Source organism: Anomaloglossus baeobatrachus, chromosome 4 (assembly GCF_048569485.1).
Source record: "Anomaloglossus baeobatrachus isolate aAnoBae1 chromosome 4, aAnoBae1.hap1, whole genome shotgun sequence".
NCBI lineage: Eukaryota > Metazoa > Chordata > Amphibia > Anura > Aromobatidae > Anomaloglossus > Anomaloglossus baeobatrachus.
This window is the reverse complement of record NC_134356.1, coordinates 42,979,991-43,003,951: the sequence shown is the minus strand read 5'-3', so window position 1 is coordinate 43,003,951 and position 23,961 is coordinate 42,979,991. Positions and strand designations below refer to the sequence as shown.

Below are 23,961 nucleotides of genomic sequence, written 5' to 3'. Positions count from 1 at the left end.
AGGGGTGCTTTACACGTTGCGACATCGCTACCGATATATCGTCGGGGTCACGTCGTTAGTGACGCACATCCGGCGCCGGTAGCGACATCGCAACATGTAAATCCTAGGTGCGACGAGGAACGAGCACAGAAGCGTACAATATCGCTGATCTGTGTAACGTCGTTCATTTCCCTAATGTCGGTTCGACCGCATGTACGATGTTGTTTGTCGCTCCTGCAGCTCCACACATCGCTTTGTGTAAACCCGCAGGAACAACAAACATCTCCTTACCTGCGTCCCGACGGCAATGCGGAAGGGAGAAGGTGGGCGGGATGTTATGTCCCGCTCATCTCAGCCCCTCCGCTTCTATTGGCCCGCCGATTAGTGACGTCACGGTGACATCGCTGTGACGCCGAACGCACCTCCCCCTTGAAGGAGGGATTGTTTGGCAGTCACAGCAACGTCGCCGACCAGGTATGTGCGTGTGAAGCTGCCGTAGCGATTATGTTCTTTATGGCAGCAATCACCACATATCGCATGTGCGACGGGGGCGGGTGCTATCGCGCTGGACATCGCTAGCAATTGCTAGCGATGTCGCAACGTGTAAAGCCCGCCTAAGTCTGGTGCAAAACCACAGCTCATCACCCTAAGAACACCACCCCCACAGTGAGACATGATGGTGGCAGCATCATGCTGTGAGCAGGGAAAATGGTGCGAGTCAAGGGGAAGATGGATGGTGCCAAATGCAGAGAAATTCTTGAGCAAACCTGTTTCAGTCAGTCAGTGATTTGAGACTGGGATGGAAGATCTCCTTCCAACAGTACAATCACCCAAAGCATACTGCTAAAGGATGAAAACCAAGCAGGAATGATAGAAGGTCAGGGAGCAGTTTGTACAGCCAAACCCTGTGACCTTCTATAGCCGGACACCACAGGACTGTCTGTCTCCTGTGACACACCCGTGACAGAGGGTTTACAGTATTATAAGAAGATGGACTTACATCTTCTATCACCCTTACCAACCATGTTATGTTCACAGCACGTTATGAATTTACTTTTGGTATGTAAGTGTGGAAACCTTCTAGAGTGACTCTTCAGTTTTCCCTTTTCTCCTCGGTCAGACTGAATATGTTGGTATACCATTTTCTTCCTATATGTAATACCATAGCTGGCCATACTAAGGAAGGTATAGAATGAAAATATATAAAAAATCCAACAGAACCCTACAGACGATACATCCAATTGTTTACCCATACAATATGATATGGTGCAGCCTTTAGGCCGAGGTGCACGTCAGGAGCTTTGCCCGGCCAACAGAGGCTGGAACCATCATGTGGATTGGGTTGGTTCTAATTTTAGGATCCATCTATTTACCCATAATTCAGAATGGGGTTGCAGACAGCAGATTTCTCCCACAACACAAAAATACAAAAACTACATCTTGCAAGTTACAGTCCATAGGAATATATATTGTGTCTGGCCGAGATTACTTTATGAGACTAAAATGATATTGAAATATAGTTAAAAAAAATTGGTGGAAGATGTCGCTGTCACGATTCTCTGTGCAGAGTATCTCACAGACCTGGAGATACTCTGCGGCACTTACAGATCTGACAGTGTATCCATTCCTTGTGCAGAGCATCTTGCCTTTGGAGATGCTCTGCGGTACTTACAGATCTGACAGTGTGTCCATTCCTTTGTGCAGAGCATCTAGTCTTTGGAGATGCTCTACGACACTTACAGATCTGGCAGTGTGTCTTTTCCTTTGTGCAGAGCATCTTGCCTTTGGAGATGCTCTGCGGTACTTACAGATCTGACAGTGTATCCATTCCTTGTGCAGAGCAGATTGCCTTTGGAGATGATCTGCAGCACTTACAGATCTGGCAGTATGTCTTTTCCTTTGCAGAGCATCTTGCCCTTGGAGATGCTCTGTGGCACCGTCCTTGATAATAAACTAGCAGCTTGGTCACTATCCTGGAGTCCAGGTTGGTTCTGGGAGGTGCTGGTTACTCAGCTGGTCCATCTTCCGGGTAATTTCTCTGCTTCTTTACTGAGCATGCCCTCCCAGATCTCTGCCAGTTGTATTCTCTGGCTCTGCTGTGTTGCCATAGTATGTCTGCTAGTATTCTAATCTTGGTATTTTGACCCCGGACTGTTATTGGACTTTCCTCTGCCCGTTCCTTATTCTTGTCGTGCATTCCTGTCTTGGACCCTAGACCGTTAGCTGACTACGTCTTTGGTTGCTCCCTTTTACCACTACGTGCTCTTCTGGTATTGTGACCCTCGGATTGTGCCCTGACTACGTCTCTGTTTACCCCTTATGATTATACGTGACCTCTTGTTACCAGACCTTGGCTCTCCTGACTACCCTTCCGTTCATGCAACCCCTCAAACCGGAGAAAAGAAGGGGTCAACGCCGCGCATCATCCAAATGAAGGTGTAGAGAGGTTGATGAATAAATATCTTTTTTATTTCATAGGTCTACGCGTTTCGAGGTTGAAACCTCTTCCTCAGGACCAGGACATCAACAAACAACAGTTTGTTGATGTCCTGGTCCTGAGGAAGAGGTTTCAACCTCGAAACGCGTAGACTTATGAAATTAAAAAGATATTTATTCATCAACATCTCTACACCTTCATTTGGCTGATGCGCGGTGGTAACCCCTTCTCTTCTCTGGTTTGAATGCTCATCCACGTGGGGCTGCGGCAGACGCCATTATCTCATGATTGTCAGTGGTTGTGACTCTCACATCCACATTAGGTGAGTGTATATTTCCTGTATATACAGTAATACTCCTGTCATCTGGTGTTATCCTATCGGCGCTTCTTATTTCTAGCTAGTTCATACGACCCCGTAAGCTAGTGACTAGCGTTACAGTTGCAGTGGCCAACTACGAGGAATGTAGATTCTAGGTCGTCTAAATCTCCAACATTGGGCCAAAGTTATCTGGACATCACAGCTCCTACGACGTAGACAATGGTTGGAATTTCATTGCTTCACTATTTTCTCAAGGAAATGAATTAAGAGCAACAAATATATTGAATGAACTTCAAAACTGTACAAAAAGTTTGGCATTGGTTAAAAGAAATAATCCAAAACGCGTCAAAATTTGACATCCAATAATATAAAAACTGAAATGTTGAGCCAAGGACTACGTTCCCCCCCGATGGAAAACAGAGCTTCTTTTGTCTTCGTTTTTAACACATTGCAAAGTGTTCTACCCAAGAAAGCAAAAACTTTCACTTTCCAAATTACAAACACTTTCTTTTCCTATTCTGTGCTGCCTTTAACTGGCCTTCAATGGCTTAACCCCCAAGTTCCATGTCTGAATGCCGCCCCACCGTGGTTTTCCCCCATCGTCCCCTTTGGAAAGGGTTAACCGAATTTGGCTATTGAGTCGAGGAATGTTAGATCAGTAGCTGGAACAGCATGGGGTGTTCTTATGGCAAGCTTCATTGAGTCTATACAAAAAAAATCGCAGAAAGACAACTGCCCGGCCTGTCTGCTCATTTATCAAGGTTCTGCGCCTCCTCACAAAGTTTTTCGTCTTCTTTTTTTTTTTGTTTGTAATGTTTGCCGAGATTCTGCTCCAAAAATAAAACCAACGAGAGGAGAATCCAGAAACGCCAAGGCTTAGTGCAGATGTGTAAACAAGGGCAAAGCGATTGGAAGAGCGTGATCTTAAGGTGATACATTCTCCACCGTGAACGACGTTTAATAAAAATAAACCCTCGGATACAATGGATAGAGGAACATCTTGGAAATTCATCAAGTTTACACCTCCTTTTTGTCCTGATATTAACAGCTGAATGGGTCCGCGGCCATCTGTTTGGCAAATACACAACTGTTTAGTAATAATTCTTTTTTTTCAGCGTTAGGTTTATGCATTCACACTTCCATGAACTTAACCAGGAAAGAATAATATTACCAGCGATCTTCAAGCCAACTATTTCTAAAGAGGAAATGTAAGACCCTTAAAGATGGGATCATATTGTCACGATTTGTCTGTGCAGAGCATCTTGCAGACTTGAAGATGCTCTGCTGCGTTTTCCTGGGCTACAGACCTGGCAGTGACACGATTCCTCTCTGAAGAGCATCTTGCCTTTGGAGATGGTCCGCTGCATTTTCCTGAATCACTGAGCTAGCAGTTTGATTGACAGCGCAGGATTCCATGTTGGTGCTGATTACTCAGGTGTTCCACCTTCTTGGTAATTGCTCAGAACCTCGCCAGTTGTATTCTCTGGTTCTGCAGTTGTGCTGTTGGCCTGTGTCTCTGCTAGTATTCAGTTCTTTGTTTTCTGACCCCAGACTGTTAAGGGTGCTTTACATACCGCGACATCGCTAGTGATCTCGTTAGCGATGTGACACGCCAGATCGCAGATGCGATCTACCAAGATCGCACATAGGTCATTGTTATTGCGCCGGTCACATGTGCGATCTCGGCAGATCGCAACTGCGATCTGGCGTGTCACATCGCTAACGAGATCACTAGCGATGTTGCAGCGTGTAAAGTACCCTTTATTTGACTTTTCTCTGTTCCTGTCATGACCTCCTGCCTTTTGACCTCGGAATGTTACCTGACCACGTCTCTGCTTGCTCCCTGAACTTATTATGTGCTTTCCTGAATTTTCTGACCCTCGGATATTGCCCTGACCATGCCCCTGTTTACTCTTTGTGCTCATACGCATCCTCCTGTTAGCAGACCCCAACTTTCCTGACTACTCCTCCAACCATACTTCCCGTAAGTAGTGGCTAGCATCACACATATGTAGTTTTTAACCCTGCTGAGCCTTCATGTGATTTATCATGTCAGGGAATATTTTTTTTTCTATTTTGGACCTAAGGCCGGTTTCACACATTGAGCTTTTCTCTAGTTTGTCGGATCCGGCGCACTAACATACAGTGTATACAGTATAATGGCCGCGCCACAAGCTCCGGTCACGTGCTGTCATGTGACCGGAGCATGGGACAAGGAAGTTTCAGCGTGGCCATTGTACTGTATACACTGTACGGGAGCGCGCCGGATCCGACAAACTGAAGAAAAGCCGGATGTGTGAAACCGGCCTTAAGGGGGCTTTACACGCTACGACATCGCTAATGCGAACTCGTTGGGGTCACGGAATTGATGACGCACATCCGGCCGCATTAGCGATGCCGTTGCGTGTGACACCGATGAGCGATTTTGCATCGTTGCAAAAACGTGCAAAATCCATTCTCCATTCTCAAATATCATTACTGCAGCAGTAACGAAGTTTTTCCTCGTTCCTGTGGCAGCACACATCGCTCCGTGTGACGCCGCAGGAACGAGGAACCTCTCTTTACCTGCCTCCCGGCCACAATGCGGAAGGAAGGAGGTGGGCGGGATGTTACGTCCCGCTCATCTCCGCCCCTCCGCTTCTATTGGGCGGCCGCTCAGTGACGTCGCTGTGATGCCGCACGGACCGCCCCCTTAGAAAGGAGGCGGTTCGCCGGTCACAGCGACGTCGCTAGGCAGGTAAGTATGTGTGACGGGTCTGGGCAATGTTGTGCGGCACGGGCAGCGATTTGCCCGTTTCGCGCAACAGATGGGGGCGGGTACCCACGCTAGCGATATCGGGACCGACCACACTAGCGATATCGGGACCAATATCGCAGTGTGTAAAGCCCGCTTTAGAGATATAAATCTGATCAAAAAGTACTTACAAAACACTAAAAAATCAGCACAAAAAAATAACACAAATCCAATAGGGGAAACAGATTCTCAGCAGATATACCTCTATTCCCAAGCCGTCACATAAGTTGTCTTTTCTCCATCTCTTGATTTTCACCTTGAGATGAGCGAATTCGAGGTTTGGTGCTCGTCCGAAACACAGACTTTTCAAAAAAAAACAGAGTTCGGGTGCTTTTCAAACCACTCGCGTGAGCATGGCTATGCTCAGGAACGCTCGGTGGTCAGCCACTTGCAGAATTTGAATGGCTTCCATGCGGATGTAGTGTGCACCCAAAAAATTGGGAAAACCTCGCTCACCCGCCTTTGCAAGTGATCTGTTTATGGCTGGCTGCATGTGGGCAGAGACCCGAACTGCCCAATTAGTGACTCCCATTGGGGTTCAAGTCAAGTCTCAAACCGAGCTTTATCTACAGTCCAGATGAACCTGCCGAACTTCCATGGGTCTTCTCATATCTAATTCTAAATGATCTTGCAATTTTTGATAAGTGCCACATTTTTGGATTTTTTGATGGCAGGTAAAAAGGCACGTTGGAAGTACAAACATACTACAGAAATTTGATCTGTTACTTCCATTTGGAATTTAATATTGTCTATGAAGCTCTTATGGTGTCAATGGAGGGCAAATGAAGAGTGATAAAGACACCTGCCCTAGTCTGTAAAAAGTTCCAAAAACAGGTCATCAAGAGGAGTCTGGTACTTGCCAATATGGTCATGTTTATATTGAAAGGAACAGAAGTGGGGGCTGGTAGCAAAATGAGAGGGATTGTCATGCTAGGTACGACGGGGAAGTACCAAACGAACGCCGAAAGGGAAGGGAAAGATGATGACCCCTGACCAAACCTACTGTTGGTCCCTGGGGTCCCTCACCACCCTAGATGGCGCATAGGTGCTGAACCTAAGTCGGATACCTGACCCTAGGTATCCCTACTGCTGGTCCCTGGGGTCCCTCACCACCCTAGATAGGTTCCGCACCTATGCGCTGAGCAAGATACCTGACCCTAGGTATCCCTACTGCTGGTCCCTGGGGTCCCTCACCACCCTAGATAGGTTCCGCACCTATGTGCCAAGCCTGATACTTGACCCTAGGTATCCCTACTGCTGGTCCCTGGGGTCACTCACCACACTAGTTAGGTTCCGCACCTATGCATTGAGCCGGACACCTGTCACTAGGTATCCCTAGTGCTGGGCCCTAAATAGGGAATGAATGGGATGAGCTTTTCTTCAACCCCACCAAACACTATAGACAACACAAGGAGGACACACGGGGAAAAAGCATGAACTACTTATCCACAGATGACTCAGGTAGAAGTTCAGAAACGTTTTCAGGAACAACACCACAGAAGAATAAAAGCCACCTGCTTGCAACCAGAGCTTGAATGAACTGAATGATATCACCAGCACCAGTCCAAGGAAGGAAGGGGTATTTCAGCACCAAGAGAATACTGACGATCAGCAGCTGGGTGGAGGTAAGCTCCTGCTGGGTACAAAAGGGGGAGAGATGAAAATCCAGCAGGAAAGCTACCTATACCAATGAATACTGACAGCAGAAAGAATGGAAAGTCAAGGAGCATTTTGCGCAGCCAAACACTGTGACCTTCTATGTCCCGAAAACACTGTCTACCAATGTTGGATCACACCGCCAAAACTTTTAGCCAACTGCTTGTTCAAATTCCGTATGTACTAATGTTACGGAACTTGTAGAGATGGGAGCGCCTGTAAATCCATATATTGGTCTTGTGTTGCCCAACTTAGGGAGTTGCTCGTTGTTGCCATTCCAGTATTGACAAGAAGCCTTGATTGAACCAAGACCCTTAAAGAAACCAAAAATCTAAAGTCAAAACTTAAGAAAAATGGATGTAGGTATAAAAAAAAGCGAAAAAATAGAAGGAAACAAACAAACAACAGTAACGCCGATGTTGCCCCCAACAGGAACTGAAAGTCCTAAAGATATTTACGGGATATCTCCAGACAAAAATGAAATAAAGGATCTGAGACTTGAATTTAATCCTTCAGCACTACCCTGTAGGAATCACAATCCTAAAACATATATGATATTATCCAGACAGGTATACAGTAGGATAATTTGGTCCCAAATAATTTTGGGATTTTTTTAAAGTTTTGCACAATAACTTGAGATTTTCTGAGATGTTTTCTGAAAAGCTTCGAAGGTTTCACATTGAAACCAAGGTTGTGACCTTGAACCCGTTGCGTTCTCATGCAGATAACTGACCTAGGGTAATATATTTTACTTCTTGCAGATAATTAGACAGCAGTTCCCACAATTAACCACGCGGAGACTCGGGACAAGGGGGCAATCAAAGTGAGTACAGAAGTCGGGAACGGAATTCCAATTGTTCATCATGACCTGTGGTCAGAGGTCGCTGGATGCAATTTTGCATTGTCGTTAATTTAAAGGAATATTATTTTTATTTTTTAGATTTTTTTTTTATTTATTTTTTGTTCGGAAATTGCTAAATGGTGTATTAGAACTTTTGGGAAAAATGTAAATGCTTTAAATTAATTCAGATATTATATTCATCTGCTCCAGTTATATTTGTTTTTGGTAAGGCTAAATGATAGCCAATATCTGCCATAACAGCTACAATGAGGGCTTTCCAGATCCCTAGTTGGACCAATCATTGGCCATAAGGGTGCCAGTTTTATTCCATACCAGTGTGTGGTATAACAGCTCTCTTTAACTTAAACGGATTGTCTTAAGATCCTATCTGTTTAAGATTGCAAAGCAATGTAAAAAGAAGGGAAATTTTTAATTTTAGAATTTACCGGCCACTGTGCAGTCTTAGAATGACCGTATGTACATAGGCGATGTCACAGCTCACCTCCTCCTCCTGTACAATAACATTATATATATATAGATATATATATATATATATATATACAGTATATGTGTATGTATATATATATATATATATATATATATATATATACAGTATATATATATATATATATATATATTTTATATATATATATATATATATATATATATATATATATATGTACATACCGGTATATATGTACATGCATTATATATATATATATATATATATTATATATTTATATTTATATATATGTATATATGTTACAGGAGGATGAGGCGAGCGGTGATATCACCTACTGTGTATTGTGGATCCTGTATTATCTACTGTATATAGAAGTGTTGTCAATTGCTGTACACAGGAAAGAGGAGAGCTGTGACATCCCTTATTGTAAGTGACTTCACCTATTGGGACTGGTATATCCTGTCTTATCTACTGTATATAGAGTTATTAGCCATTGTACAGGAGAGGGATTAGGTGAGCTGTGACATCACCTATTGTGAGTGGTTGATCCTGTGTTATCTACTGTATATAGTGGTATTATCAGTCATTGTACAGGAAGAGGAGGGGAGCTGTGACAACTATTGTGAATGGTGGATCTTGTGTTATCTACTGTATATAGAGGTTTTATCAGTCATTGTACAGGAGGGGGGTTAGGTGAGCTGTGACATCACCTATTGTGAAAGGTGGATCTTGTGTTATCTACTGTATATGGAGATGGATGTTATCAATCATTGTATAGGAGGAAGAGGAAGTGAGCTGTAACTTCACCAGTTGTCAATGGTGGATCCTGTGTTATCTACTGTATATAGAGCTGTTATCAGTCATTGTACAGGAGAGGGTAGAGGTGAGCTGTGATATCACCTATTGTGAATGGTGGATCCTGGGTTATCTACTGTATATAGAGGTGTTATTCATTGTACAGGAAGAGGTGAGCTGTGATATCACCTTTTGCAAATGCTGGATCCTGTGTTATCAGTCAATGTACAGGAGGAGGAGGTGAGCTGTGATGTCACTTATTGTGATTTGTGAATCCTGTGTTATCAGTCAATGTACAGGAGGGGGGGAGTTGAACTGTGATATCACCTATTAAAAATGTTGGAAGCTGTGTTATCTACTGTTTATATAGGTGTTATCAGATCAGCCATTGTACAGAAGGATTAAGTGAGCTGTGATATCAGCTATTGGAAAGTGTGGATCCTGTGTTATCAGTCAATGTACAGGTGACGGAGCAGGCGAGCTGTGATATCACCTAGTGTACATGGTGGATGCCATGCTTTCTACTGTATTTAGAGGTGTTATCAGTCATTGAACAGAAGGGGAAGGAGGTGAGCTGTGATATCACATATTGTGAATGGTGGATACTGTGTTATCTACTGTATATAGAGGCGTTATCAGACATTTTACAGGAGGAGGAGGAGGCGAGCTGGGATTTCACAAATGTGGATGCTGTGTTATCTACAGTGTATAGAGGTGTTATCAGCCATTGTACAGGAGGAGGAGGAGGAGGAAGTGAATGATGGATCTTGTGTTACTTATTTTAATCCTGTCTGTGATGATAATGAAGCTGCAGAAAAGTCATCTGTAACAATCAGTAAGCGTGAATTTAATATAAGACATAGAGATCACTGTGAAAATTTTAATATTCCTAGATAATGATTGGTTTTGAGAAATTGACTAAACATCAAAATAAAAATAATGTAACATAATTACCTGATTTAGACAATAGTTTCTTTTTCCTGATGACACATTTTGATGTGATTGTGCTACACAGCTTGTACTTAGACGATGTGACATTGTCTTCTCCCAGGTATCATTATTATGGCATTGCGGTCAAAGAAAGCTCCCAGTATTATGATGTTATGTACTCCAAGAAAGGAGCAGCGTGGGTGAATGAGACGGGGAAAAAAGAAGTCACCAAACAGACAGTGGCGTATTCACCACGATCCAAGCTCGGAACATTACTGCCTGAATTCCCAAATGTCAAAGATCTAAATCTGCCAGCCAGCATCCCAGAAGAAAAGGTATCTATAAAGCCAAATTAGTTCCCCCGGAGCCTCTTGTCTATTCATTTAGAGCCATCACTAGAAATGGCAAGAGGAAAGAAAAACAAAACACAAAGCGGACTCGTCAGCGTCGTAACATCAGGTCCTAGGGTGTACATTCCACTAGGACAGCCATTGTTGCTGCTACAGGCCCTTGGAAAAAAATAGGGGCCCGGTCCTGGGTGTTCCTATCCCCTTGGCTCTTGGGTGGTGAGAAGACTTTGTGGAGGAACTTCAATGTTAGGGTCATAGAAAGGGGAGACTGGCCCATGTGGACCTTGTATCTTGGGTGGCACCATAATGGGAACCCGTTGTGATCCTAGCTATGGCACTTCAGCTTTTCTACATCCTGTTAAAACGAGGGGGTCAAACTTATTTTCACCAATGGTCACATCAACATTATGGTTGCCTTCAAAGAGCCACTTGTAATGGTAAGGGCTCATGCAGATCTATAAGCAACACTGTATGAGCATGCACTGCAATGGATAAATTGGCCAGTGGCTATACGAGAGCTGTCCCTGGCTGGTAGGGCTATACAAAAGCTGTTCCTGGGTAGTAGGATTATACGAGAGCTGACCCTTGGTAGTGGGGCTATAGGAGAGCTGTCCCTGGGTAGTAGGCCTCTATGAGAGCTGACCCTGTGTTGTAGGGCTATATGAGAGCTGTCCCTAAGTAGTTGGGTATATGAGCGCTGTCCCTGGGTAGTAGGGCTATGGGAGAGCTGTCCCTGGGTAGTAGGGCTATATGAGAGCTGACCCTGGTAGTAGGGCTATATGAGAGCTTATCCTGTGTTGTAGGGCTATTCAAGAGCTGTCCCTTAGTAGTTGGGTATATGAGAGCTGTCCCTCGGTAGTAGGGCTATGGGAGAGCTGTCCCTGGTTAGTAGGGCTATATGAGAGCTGACCCTGGGTAGTAGAGCTATATGAGAGCTGTCCCTAGGTAGTAGGGGTATATATAGCTGACCCTGTGTTGTAGGGCTATACAAGAGCTGTCCCTAAGTAGTTGGGTATACAAGAGCTGTCCCTAGATAGTAGGGCTATGGGAGAGCTGTCTCTGGGTAGTAGGGCTAGATGAGAGCTGTTCTTGGGTAGTAGGGCTATATGAGAGCTGTCCCTGGGTAGTAGGGCTAAATGAGAGCTGTCCCTCGTTAGTAGGGCTATGTGAGAGCTGACCCTGCGTAGTAGGGCTATACGAGAGCTGTCCCTAAGTAGTTGGGTATATGAGAGCTCTCCATGGCTAGTAGGGCTATACAAGAGCTGTCTCTGGGTAGTAGGGCTATACAAGAGCTGTCCCTGGGTAGTAGTGCTATATGAAAGCTGACCCTGGGTAATAGGGCTATACGAGAGCTATCCCTAAGTAGTTAGGTATACGAGAGCTGTCCATGGGTAGTAGGGCTATACAAAAGCTGTCCCTGGGTAGTAGGGCTATACGAGAGCTGTCTCTAAGTAGTTGGGTATACAAGATCTGTCCCTGGGTATTAGGGCTATAGGAGAGCTGACTCTGGGTAGTAGGGCTATATGAGAGCTGTCCCTTAGTAGTTGGGTATAAATACAAGAGCTGTCCCTATGTAGTAGGGCTATGTAAGAGTTGTCCCTGGGTAGTAGGGCTACACGAGAGCTTTCCCTGGGTAGTAGAGCTACACAAGAGCTGTCCCTAAATAGTAGGGGTACACAAAACCTGTCCCTGGTTAGTAGGGCAACACAAGAGCTGTCCCTAATTAGTAGGGCAACAAGATCTGTCCCTAAATACTAAGGGTACATGATAACTGCCCCTTGGTAGTAGGGCTACTTGAGAGCTGTCCCTGAATTAGTAGGAGTATGCGACAGCTATCCCTGAGTAGTAGGGCTATACAAGAGCTGTCCCTGGGTAGAAGGGCTATGCCACAGCTATCCCTGGGTAGTAGGACTATGCAGGTATATGACACCTGTCCTTGAGTACTTGGGTAGGGTAGTAGGACTATCCAAGAGCTGTCCTTTTGTAGTAGGGCTATACGACAGCTGTCCCTTTGTAGAAGGGCTTTAAGGGAACTGTTGGGAATATTTGGCTTTCGGATAAAATTTCACGATGATCCTAAAATTCCCTCTAACCTTTTCAAGTAAACCTAATGTGACCCTCTCTAGTCTTTTGACTGCTCATGTCCAACTGTTCAATGTTTCAGGAGTTTTTGCACAATTTGCTGTTCTCTAACAAGGAGCTTAATGGCAAAATTCATGACAGGTGTTTCATCCATGAAATCACCCAATAATTTTTGGGATTCAATTAGAATTGGTATTTAAACAATGCTCCTCATCATACTGTTCACATTTTGACATCATGAGACCAAGACAACACCTAACAATTGATCAGCAGTACTGTTCCACTGCGAGGCTTCAAGCAGGATGTTATCAGACGGAAGTGGCCACTGAGCTTAGAGTGTCACAAAGTGTCATCAGCAGGATGCAACAGAGATACAGAGAGACTGGAACAGTCGCAGAAAGAAAGTAAAGTGGACTTCCTTTGACCACATCACACACTGATGACCACTTCACTGTGAACAATGCCCTTCAGAACTGGATGATAAATGCCACACAACTCCAGGCACATTTAATGGAGGTGAGAGGCACAAAAGTGTCACATCAGATCATTCAAAACCGTTTACATCAGCGTGGTCTGTGTGCTAGACGACCTGCAAGGTACCTCACCACCAGGCACCGGTGTCCCCTACGCTGGACTAGAGACCAGTGGGCCTCAGTGCTGGTCACTGAAGATAATCAATTCACGCTGAGCATAAATGGTGGCCGCCAACGACATTAGAGACTTCAAAGAGAGCGCTATGCATCAGCCACTGTTGTCACCAGACCAGCCTTTGGTGGTGTTAGTGTTACAGTGTGGGCCGGTGTGTCTAGTCACTACAGAACTGCCCTACACTTTGGGAATGATATAGTGACAGCTCCTACTACTGGAATAACATCATTAATCCAGTCATTGTGCCTCTCAATGAACAACACAGACCTAATATCATCTTCATAGACGACAATGGTCCAGCTCATCGAGGTCGCATCATTAGGGAACGGTTGCTGAAGACTGGGGGACCTCAAATGGAGTGGCTGCATCTTTTCCAGACCTGAATCCCATAGAAAACCTACGGGATCAGCTGAGTCGCCATGTAGAGGCCGTAACTCTGTACCCCAGAACCTCAATGACCTGAGGCCCACCATTCAAGAAGAGTGGGATGCCATGCCTCCACTGGCAATAACTCCAGCAGGAGATGTCGTTGTCAAGCTGGAATTGATGCCGAAAGCCACATGACAAGTTATTGGGACCCTGACTTTTTTTTTTTTGGTGGGGGGGGTGTATATCCACTACTATTGGCTTTTGCTTCCATAAATTGCTTGAGATGAGGAAATCACCACTTCATATTTCTACCTAAATGCCCTTCTTTCATGATAAAATATCACCGTAGCATGAACTTTATATGTTTTACATAAATTTCACCCGAAAGTCAAATATCCCCAACTTTTTGTGAGTATCGTATGTCCCTCATCCTGGTATATACCAGGAAGGGGACATATATACCAGGAAGGGGACATATATACCAGGAAGGGGACATATATACCAGGAAAGGGACATATATACCAGGAAGGGGACATATATACCAGGAAGGGGACATATATACCAGGAAGGGGATATATATACCAGGAAGGGGACATATATACCAGGAAGGGGACATATATATGTCCCCTTCCTGGTATATATGTCCCCTTCCTGGTATATATGTCCCCTTCCTGATATATATGTCCCCTTCCTGGTACTGTTTGGCCAGCAGTGTGTATTGTAGTGCAGGGACTCTATGGGTTTTAGTGCTGCAATGCATTTCTGCTGGATATGCATCCTTGGACGCACCTCCACCCCTGGGCCCTGTCTGGTCGTGGCCTCTGCGACCACAATTGTTATGCACTTGCTCAAGGGCCACATAATGATGTAACGGGCCGGATCTGGCCCGCAAGCCTTGAGTTAGCCATCTCTGCTTTCAAAAATATATATTTATTTTCCAGATTTCAACATTTATAATGATGTATCGAACTCACTGCCAAAGGATTCTGGACACTGTCATACGAGCCAACTTTGACGAGGTACGGGGAAAGTGACTGCCGTTACGGTACTTGTGCACAGTTGTGATGTATTAGATTTACATTCCATGACCTTTTATTTATCAGGTTCAAAGTTTTCTTCTGCACTTTTGGCAAGGCATGCCGCCCCACATGCTGCCAGTCCTAGGCTCGTCCACGGTGGTGAATATTGTGGGAGTGTGTGATTCCATACTGTATAAAGCAATCTCTGGCGTCTTGATGCCGACTGTATTACAAGCATTGCCTGACAGGTTGGTGTGTATTAATATCCTATTGTGCCATGTATAATCTATGGATAGATGGAACATTCAACACAGAGAATGAGTGTTCGATTAGGCAGAGACAGAGCACTCTGTGGCCAATCGTATCAACCAGAATAAAAATTATAACAGCAGAAGAAGAGTGAGGTGACCTTGTCAGGGAAAGTGACTCGTCTACTTATAATTTTCTAAAAATGGCCATATCTAGTCAGCAGCCGTGGTCTGAACACTCATGAGAATCATGATACTAACAGAAGCAGCAGGAGAAGAGTTAACTGACCTTGTCAGGGAAAGTGACTTGTCTACTTATAATTGTATAAAAAATGGCAGAACATAGTCAATAGCCATCGTCTGATCACGACTGAAGCAGCAGGAGAAGAGTTAGCACACTTTGTCAGGAACAGTAACTTGTTTACTTTTGATTTCCACAAATGTTAATCTATATTAAATAGCTGTCCTCTGAACACTCCTGAGAATGATGATAATAATTGAAGCAGCAGAAGAAGAGTGAGCTGATCTTGTCAGGGAAAGTGACTTGTCTACTTATAATTTTCTAAAAAATGGCCCTACATAATCAATAGCCATGATCTGAATACTCGTGAGAATCATGATAACAACTGAAGCAGCAGAAGAAGAGTTAGCTGATCTTGTGGGGGACAGTGACTTCTACTTTTGATTTTCTAAAAGTTGCCATACGCATTAAACAGCTGTAATCTGAAAACTCATGTTGGATTAGGCAGAGACAGAGCACTCTGTGGCCAATAATACCAACCAAATAATAATAACAGCAGCAGAAGAAGAGTGAGCTGATCTTGTCAGGGAAAGTGACTTGTCCACTTATAATTTTCTAAAAATGGCCCTACATAATCAATAGCCATGATCTGAACACTCGTGAGAATCATGATAACAACTGAAGCAGCAGGAGATGAGTTAGCTGATCTTGTCAGGGACAGTAACTTGTCTACTTTTATTTCCTAAAATGGGCTTATACTGTATATAAAGTAACTCTCATCTGAACACTTCTGAGAATGATAATAATAATTAAAGCAGCAGAAGAAGAGTTAGCTGATTTTGTTGGGGACAGTGACTTTCACTTTTGATTTTCTAAAAGTCCCCATACACATTACACAGCTGTAACCTGAACACTCGTGTTGTATTAGGCAGAGCCAGAGCATTTTGTGGCCAATAGTACCAACCATACTAATAATGGCAACAGCAGATGAAGATTTAGCTTACCTTGTCAGGGAAAGTGACTTGTTTACTTATAATATTCTAAAAATGGCCATACATAGTCAATAATCATCATCTAAACACTCATGAGAATCATGATAACAATTGAAGCATCAGGAGAAGAGTTATCTGACCTTGTCAGGGACAATGACTTGTCTACTTTTAATTTCCTAAAATGTCCGTAACTATTAAAAAGCTGTCATCTGAACACTGCTGAGAATGATGATGATAATTAAAGCAGCAGAAGTAGAGTTAGCTGATGTTGTTGGGGACAGTGACTTCTACTTTTGATTTTGAAAAAGTGGCCATACACATTACACAGCTGTAATCTGAACATTCACAGAAGGAGCAAGAGAAAAGATAGCTGATCCTGTCCCTTACAAGATCACAGTTAGTTGATCTTGTCAAGGAAAGTGACTTGTCTACTTATGATTTTATAAAAATGGCCATCCATATTAAACAGCTGTCATCTGACCACTTATGAGAAACATGATAATAATGGAAGCAGCAGGAGAAGAGTTAATTGATCTTGTCAAGGAAAGTAACTTTTCTACTTTTGATTTCCTAAAATGGTCATACATATTAAATAGCTGTCATCTGAACACTCCTGAGAATGATGATAATAATTGAAGCAGCAGAAGAAGAGTTAGCTGATCTTGTTGGGGACAGTGACTTCCACTTTTGATTTTCTAAAAGTCACCATAGAAAATGAGTGTTGGATTACGCAGAGACAAAACACTCTGTGACCAATTGTACCAACCATTATAATAATAATAACAGCAGAAGAAGAGTGAGCTGATCTTGTCAGGGAAAGTGACTTGTCTACTTAGGTTATGTGCGCACGGTGCGTTTTTCGCACCATTTTTGCGCATTTTTCAGGTCAGTTTTTGGGCTCAAAACTGCATGACTTTGCTTCCCCAGCAAAGTCTAGACTTTTCATTTTTGCAATCTGCACACAACTTTTTTTTTTTTTAGCTGCGGTTTTCAGCTAAAAAAAATGGACATGTCAATTCTTTCCTTTGTTTTACTGCGTTTTTCACCCATGCAATGCATTGGGAAAAACGCAGCCAAAAACGCACCGAAACGCGGTAAAAACACATGTGTTTTTTACCAGTGCCGTTTTGCCGCAGGTGCGTTTTTTTTGCATTTTTGTGCGTTTTTGCGGCCAAAACCGGAGCGTCAAAAAACGCTGTGTGCGCACATAGCCCTAGAATTTTCTAAAACTGTCCCTACATAATCAATAGCCATGATATGAACACTCATGAGAATCATGATAACAACTGAAGCAGCAGGAGAAGAGTTATCTGATCTTGTGTGGGATAGTTACTTTCACTTTTGATTTTCTAAAAGTTGCCATACACATTAAATAGCTATAATCTGAGAAGAGCTAGCTGACCTTGTCTCTGACAAGAGAAGAGTTAGTTTATCTTGTCAGGGAAAGTGACTTGTCTACATACGTTTTTATAAAAATGGCCATCCATATTAAATAGCTGTCATCTGACCTCTTATGAGAATCATGATAACAATGGAAGCAGCAGGAGAAGAGTTAGTTTATCTTGTCAGGGAAAGTGACTTTTCTACTTTTGATTTCCTAAAATGGCCGTGCATATTAAATAGCTGTCATCTGAATACTCCTAAGAATGATGATAATAATTGAAGCAGCAGAAGAAGAGTTAGTTGATCTTGTCAGGAAAAGTGACTTTTCTGCTTATGATTTTATAAAAATAGTCGTGTATATTAAATAACTGTCATCTGAACACTTATGATAATCATGGTGATAATGGCAGCAGCAGGAGTGGAGTTAGTTGATCTTGTGGGTGAAAGTGACTTTTAGCCATACTCATTAAATAGTTGACACCCAATCACTCATGGTGGTAATCAAGTTAATAATGGTAGAAGCATAAGAAAAGGGATCTGACCTTGTTGAAGCGATTTTAGTACTTTTGATTTTCTGAAGTGGCCATAAACATTATTGGGCGGCACGATGGCTCAGTGGTTAGCACTGTAGTCTTGCACCGCTGGGGTCCTGGGTTCGAATCCCACCAAGGACAACATCTGCAAGGAGTTTGTATGTTCTCCCCGTGTCTGCGTGGGTTTCCTCCCACACTCCAAAGACATACAAATAGGGAATTTAGATTGTGAGCCCCAATGGGGACAGTGTTCCTTATGTATGTAAAGCATATGTTAGCGCTGTATAAAAATAAAGATATTTTTTTAATTTTATAACAGTCGTCTGAACAGTGAAGAATCAAGATAGTAGTGGCAGCATCAGAAGAGTTTGTTGATCTTGTGGGGGGAAAGTGACTTCTAATTGACTTTCTAAATGTGGTCATTTATAATAAATAGTTATCTGAACAGTACTCCCATGAGAATCATGATAGTAATGGCTGCAGCAGGAGAAGACTTAGCTGATTTTGTAGGGGATAGTGACTTTTCTACTATTACTCCAAACGTATATACAGTATACACAATATATATTCCCTGTAGATCAGGTCAGAGAACCCATGGCATTCATTTAGGCTTTGTCCTCAGGTTAAAACTTCTTTTCATATCGATAATAATCTTTCTTTTATTTTTTGTCATCCTTAAGTTTGACGCAAGTAATCCGAAAATTTGCGAAGCAGCTGGACGAATGGCTAAAAGTGGCTCTTCATGACCTTCCCGAAAACTTACGAAATATCAAATTTGAGCGTAGGTATTGATTTTATTTCTGTCTTTTTGCCTTGGTTTGCCAAATAGGACATTATGTATAATAGTAGTTCCCCCCGCTAATCAACTCCTCCTCCCCTCTTCCTCAATTTAGTCTTTCATTTCCAGGAGGAATAACTGAGGAACGGTTATTCCTCAGTTGTCCCTCCTGGAAATGAAAGACTAAATTGACGAATGAGTATCCTTTGTCGATTTGGTGACATCCCTATACTATCTGATGCTCACACCTAGTAATATGTGTGCTCCAGGCATTTCCAGGAGTCACAATAGAGGGACGGCACAATAAGGAAATTATTTTTTATACAGAATTTCAGGGGATTTTTACAGTCGCTGCTTCACATATATTCGTCTTTGTTCATAATCCTGATTAACTTGTCCACTGAATGAGCTTAATCTTCCAATATTCCTATAATGTTTGGGTAGGTGGCGACTTAATTAATATTTGTAAAGGGCTTTTATGAGCGTATTTGTAGTGTCCTTCATTATGGCACCTTCCATTCAATGCGATTTTCCTCTGTTGTAAAAGGCTCTTACTCAATCCTCAAGAATAAAAGGCGCAGGTTATTATAACCATGTACCGGCCCATGTTATCAGATGACTTGGTCTCAGCGGGCAGTCGGCCGTTTCTGCCAGTTCTCCGGAATCCTGCGGTGGATGAAGCCCCATCACCTGCACATAAATCCTTTCTAATTTCAAAGCTTAGGCGCTTTCTCCATTAAGGAGAACTGTTCAGCATCATCCAGTAATTAAGAAAAGGGATTAGCGGATGATCAATACCGGGAGCGAGGAGGAGGACGTGGTACCTGGGTTAATCAGTGGCATAATACCCTAATAGGAGGAACTGCGCAATATGGGAATATTCAAATGACAAAAAATAATACATATATTTTTTTTTATTTTTTTTAAATATATTCAATGACAAAATAATATATATTTAAAAAAAAATTGTATTTATTGTATAAAAAGGTTAATTATTTTTAAGAAAATGCACAGAGTAAGAGGGGAAGGGGCTACTCAGAAGGACTCTATGGTTTGCCAAAGGAACAAGGGGTCTTTGTCTTTAGTCAGAATAGTGAGAATAAATGTCTGTAGCTTGAAGATAGATAGAGGGATAGATAGATAGATAGATATATAGATAGATAGATAGATAGATATAGGGATAGATAGATAGATAGAGGGATAGATAGAGGGATAGATAGATAGAGGGATAGATAGATAGATAGATAGAGGGATAGATAGATAGATAGATAGATAGATAGATAGATAGATAGATAGATAGATAGATAGATAGATAGATAGATAGATATAGGGATAGATAGATAGATAGAGGGATAGATAGAGGGATAGATAGATAGAGGGATAGATAGATAGATAGATAGAGGGATAGATAGATAGATAGATAGATAGATAGATAGATGGATGGATAGATAGATAGATAGATAGATAGATAGATATAGGGACAGATAGATAGATAGATATAGGGATAGATAGATAGATAGAGGGATAGATAGAGGGATAGATAGATAGAGGGATAGATAGATAGATAGATAGATAGATAGAGGGATAGATAGATAGATAGATAGATAGATAGATAGATAGATAGATAGATAGAGGGATAGATAGATAGATAGATAGATAGATAGATAGAGGGATAGATAGAGGGATAGATAGAGGGATAGATGGATAGAGGGATAGATAGATAGAGGGATAGATAGAGGGATAGATAGAGGGATAGATAGATAGATAGATAGATAGATAGATAGATAGATAGATAGATAGAGGGATAGATAGAGGGATAGATAGATAGATAGATAGATAGATAGATAGAGGGATAGATAGAGGGATAGATAGATAGATAGAAGGACAGATAGATAGATAGAGGGATAGATAGATAGATATAGGGATAGATAGATAGATAGAGGGATAGATAGATAGATAGATAGATAGAGGGATAGATAGATAGATAGATAGATAGATAGAGGGATAGATAGATCGATAGATAGATAGATAGATAGATAGATAGATAGATAGATAGAGGGATAGATAGATAGATAGATAGATAGATAGATAGATAGATAGATAGATAGAGGGATAGATAGATAGAGGGATAGATAGATAGAGGGATAGATAGATAGAGGGATAGATAGAGGGATAGATAGAGGGATAGATAGATAGATAGATAGAGGGATAGATGGATAGATAGATAGATAGATAGAGGGATAGATAGAGGGATAGATAGATAGAGGGATAGATAGATAGATAGAGGGATAGATAGATAGATAGAGGGATAGATAGATAGATAGATAGATAGATAGATAGATAGATAGATAGATAGATAGATAGAGGGATAGAGGGATAGATAGATAGAGGGATAGATAGAGGGATAGATAGATGGAGGGATAGATGGATATGAAAGAGATAGAAATATAGATAGATAGAAGGATAGAGAGGGATAGTGGGATAGAGGGATAAAGGGATAGAGGGATAAAGGGATAGAGGGATAAAGGAATAGTGGGATAGAGGGATAGATGGATAGATAGATAGATGGATGGATGGATAGGTGGATGGATAGATAGATGGATAGATAGAGGGATAGATAGAGGGATAGATAAAGGGATAGATGGATAGAGGGATAAATGGATGGATGGATGGATGGATGGATAGATGGGGATGGATAGATAGATGGATAGATAGAGGGGTAGATTGATAAAGTGATAGAGGGATAAATGGATGGATAGATAGATAGATGGATAGATAGAGGGGTAGATGGATAGAGGGATAAATGGATAGATGGATAGAGAGATAGAGAGATAGAATGCTCGCGGTCTGTGTAGAGGCAGTGAGCAGGAGTAGTGGGCCCTAGACCACAGGGGCACCTGGACTTACCCTTTAGTGGGAGGGGCTTAACTAAGAGCCCACTACAAGGCAGACACCAGGTACCACTCCCAAGGCAGTAACCAGGATGGTGGCAGCTGACCCCCAGCACAGGAGACGGACTTAGGTATGGACAAAGGTGCATGCAGGTACAGGCAGGATAGTTGAGGCAGACAGACACGCGGGTATGGACAGATATAGTGAGCAGCATGGCAAAGACAGGTATGGAAAGGCAGGTACAGGTGACAGACACAGAGAAAATAGGACAGGAGATCAAGACCTGACAACTAACTAGGTAGCTGACTGGTATATTGACTAACAGAAGGCATTGCACAGGCACCTCCCCTAATGGGAGTGTGCCTTGAACACTTAATGCCTCTCAGCCTACGGCTGAGAGGCATTTCCGGGAAACGGTGTGCTCTCCGTTTCAGAAAAGGACAGGTTCACACGCGTTCTAAGTGCATTCCCAGGGACCCTGTGTTGTGTACACAGGCCCAGGGGGTGAGGGACACAGACGAACACATGGGCAACCACAGAGCTGTAGGGCAGGATGCAACCCAGCATTGGCGGTGTGAAAATTGGCGTCTCTGCAGGCAGACCGGCGCTACAATAGATAGATAGATGATAGATAGGTAATATTTTTGCTATATTGGCCCATTTTGCATAATTCACTCGGGACATGTTGCAGTCTGAATCTCAAAAGTTGAAATAAAACCCTTTAATCTATCTTTTTTTACTTTTAGTATCAAAACGGTTTTCCCAAATTCTTCGACGACAGACATCATTAAACCACTTATGCCAAGTAAGTATTCTTCTGTAATATGGGACCAAGTGTAATAAATATGGTAACATAATGTCCAGGAAAAGAGGATAGGGGACTTTTATCCCTTAAAGGGATTTTCTATTACAATTTAACTAACCCTTGTTTGGCCCAGAGGTGTTTAATACAATAAAAGGAAACCAGTGCGCACCTCTCAGAGTCTGTGTTTTCCACCCATTTTCTCCCAAACTGCCGGGAGAAAACATTTAGTGTCTGAAGAAGGCAGCACGTGACGGCTGCAGCCAGTTAGCAACCACTGGGTATCTCAAACGTGAGAGCAGAGGTGCGCTACTCCTCGAGGAGGTGACAACAGGTTTCTTTTTATTTTATTACACCCCTCTGGGCCAAATAAGTTTTAATTAAAATATAGCAAAAACCACGTATGTACGTCATTTTCATCGCTTTTTATTATATGTATTTTCTTGGGTAAATGTGTCAACCAAAAAAAATGAACACTTTGGAGTTTGGATTTTTTAATTTTAGTTATGGAATTAATATTTTTAGTTTTTATTAGTTTGGCTTTTTTTTTTATATTTTACACAGTTGAGGAAAATTGGATGTGATTTAAACTTTAATATTTTGAGATTTTTTTTAATATATTTTTTTAGAATTTTTTTTCTTTTTTGACATTATGGGGGTTTAAAACATTGCCTATGTAATACATTGCAATACTATAGTAGTGCAGTGTATTGAAAGAATAATGATATTCAGTGGAATCCTTTGGAATTTTTTAACTAGGTCCCATAACAAGCAAATAGCACCCCGGGATTATACGGGGGAGCTCATGGCTGTCAGAAGTAACAGCTGCAATGTTAGAAGTTTTTTAAATACCCCTTGATAGCAGGAGTTATTAAACTGATTAGATCAGAGCGATCACCAATCCCAGTTACTTTCAGGTGCTGGCTATGTAACAGTGCTGAAACCTGGGCTTTGTTGTGCAGGCTCAGCACCTGAGCCCGCTTTATATAGTGATGCCACTGAATTTAACCCCTTGACAGTAGGATTTGTGAAACTGATTAGATCGGAGCAATCTCCAATCCCATTGTTACATTCAGGTGCAAGCTATGTAACAATGCTGAAACCCAGGTTTTGTAGAGCAGGCTCAGCACCTGAGCCAGCTTTATATAGTGATGCCACTGAATTTAACCCCTTTACAGCAGGACGTATTAAACTGATTAGATCAGAGCTATCTCCAATCCCATTGTTACTTTTAGGTGCTAGTTGTGTAACGGTGCCGAAACCCGGGCTTTGTGGAGCAGGCTCAACACCTGAGCCCTCTTTATATATTGATAGTGCACAGCCAACATACATGTATGACGACATTGCTTCCTTTCTGTTAAGACCCCAGTGATCAAAAGGGATACTTCAGACTGTGTTAAATTGCCCTAC

General features: G+C 42.3%; 1 protein-coding gene across 3 annotated transcripts in view; it reads left to right on the top strand.

The window, feature by feature from the left end:
* Positions 1–23,961, top strand: part of RFX4 (regulatory factor X4) — a 124,686-nt gene that overhangs the window by 65,795 nt on the left and 34,930 nt on the right. For all 3 annotated transcript variants that reach the window (XM_075344275.1, XM_075344276.1, XM_075344274.1), the window contains exons 5-10: positions 7,947–8,008; positions 10,336–10,549; positions 14,605–14,682; positions 14,767–14,930; positions 18,760–18,860; positions 22,496–22,554. In XM_075344275.1, coding sequence (XP_075200390.1) covers positions 7,947–8,008; positions 10,336–10,549; positions 14,605–14,682; positions 14,767–14,930; positions 18,760–18,860; positions 22,496–22,554 — 678 coding nt within the window. The remainder of the gene's footprint in view (positions 1–7,946; positions 8,009–10,335; positions 10,550–14,604; positions 14,683–14,766; positions 14,931–18,759; positions 18,861–22,495; positions 22,555–23,961) is intronic.